Below are 969 nucleotides of genomic sequence, written 5' to 3' on the forward strand. Positions count from 1 at the left end.
TACCAATACGTACAACCTTAAACCCAATTTCTCCCCATCTTATTCGTGTGGGAACTAATATTTATTTATTCACTATCTGTGGTGAGAAGCCGTCTGCCCTCATCGTTACATCATGGCTTACCCCCCATTTCCTCCAGTAAAGCTTCGTTGCTGCCGAAAGTGCGTGAGTCCATGCGGTCGATGTAGAGTGTCCCGTTGAGATGATCCATCTCGTGCTGCAGGGAGTATTATTAAGACACGAGACATCAATTAAGGCATGAGTCATCCATTAAGACACGAGTCATCAATTAAGACACGAGTCATCAGTCACATAGTTGTCTATCCATATAACGAGTTGCTTACCCGTATAACGCTTTGTGAGATTAATTGCTGATTAGGCTATATCACCCCAGAGCAGTCACAACGACCACAGGGTATAATTCTCTAAGGAAACGTTTTGGGGCGGCTATAGCTGTCCGCCCCACACGCCTTGTGACCTAGCGAGTCTACTCCTATTCCCCACGGACATTAACACGGTGTCTCTAAAAATGGTTTGCTTGCTTTCAACTGAAAGAAATGCCATAGTAGCGCTGAGAGACTGAAATCGAACTCGAGGACATGGGCCGTCACCACAACATTGCGTATGTCATGATATCACTGACATGCACACAACACCTTACCTGCAGTATCCTGGCCAGATAGTCTTTAGCCACCATAGTCTTAGTCTGTCCTTCGGCGTCCACATAACGTATGTTAATTTCAGTGCTGCGCGAAACCTCTGCTTGAAACCCTACAAGTGCACAGACGACCCTACAGTCATTACGAATGCAGCAAATGAGCCAATGCAATAGGTCATAGCCCAACCAATAGCACAGACCAACAGACCCAATAACCACAGATACATCTCAAGTACACAGGGAACCCTACAAGTGCACAGACAACCCTACAGTCATTACGAATGCAGCACATGAGCCAATGCAATATGTCATA

At 45.8% G+C, this 969-nt stretch overlaps 1 protein-coding gene across 1 annotated transcript; it reads right to left on the reverse strand.

Annotated features, from left to right (window-relative positions):
• Positions 1-121: 121 nt before the first annotated feature.
• On the reverse strand, positions 122-695 carry SARC_17275 (polypeptide deformylase; the record flags this gene model as incomplete). The annotated part of the gene is made up of 2 exons (XM_014288628.1): positions 122-215; positions 660-695. Coding segments are annotated over 2 exons (130 nt in total), but the record flags the coding sequence as incomplete, so codon positions are not given.
• Positions 696-969: the final 274 nt, after the last annotated feature.

This window comes from Sphaeroforma arctica, assembly GCF_001186125.1.
Source record: "Sphaeroforma arctica JP610 unplaced genomic scaffold supercont1.10231, whole genome shotgun sequence".
NCBI classification, from domain to species: Eukaryota; class Ichthyosporea; order Ichthyophonida; genus Sphaeroforma; species Sphaeroforma arctica.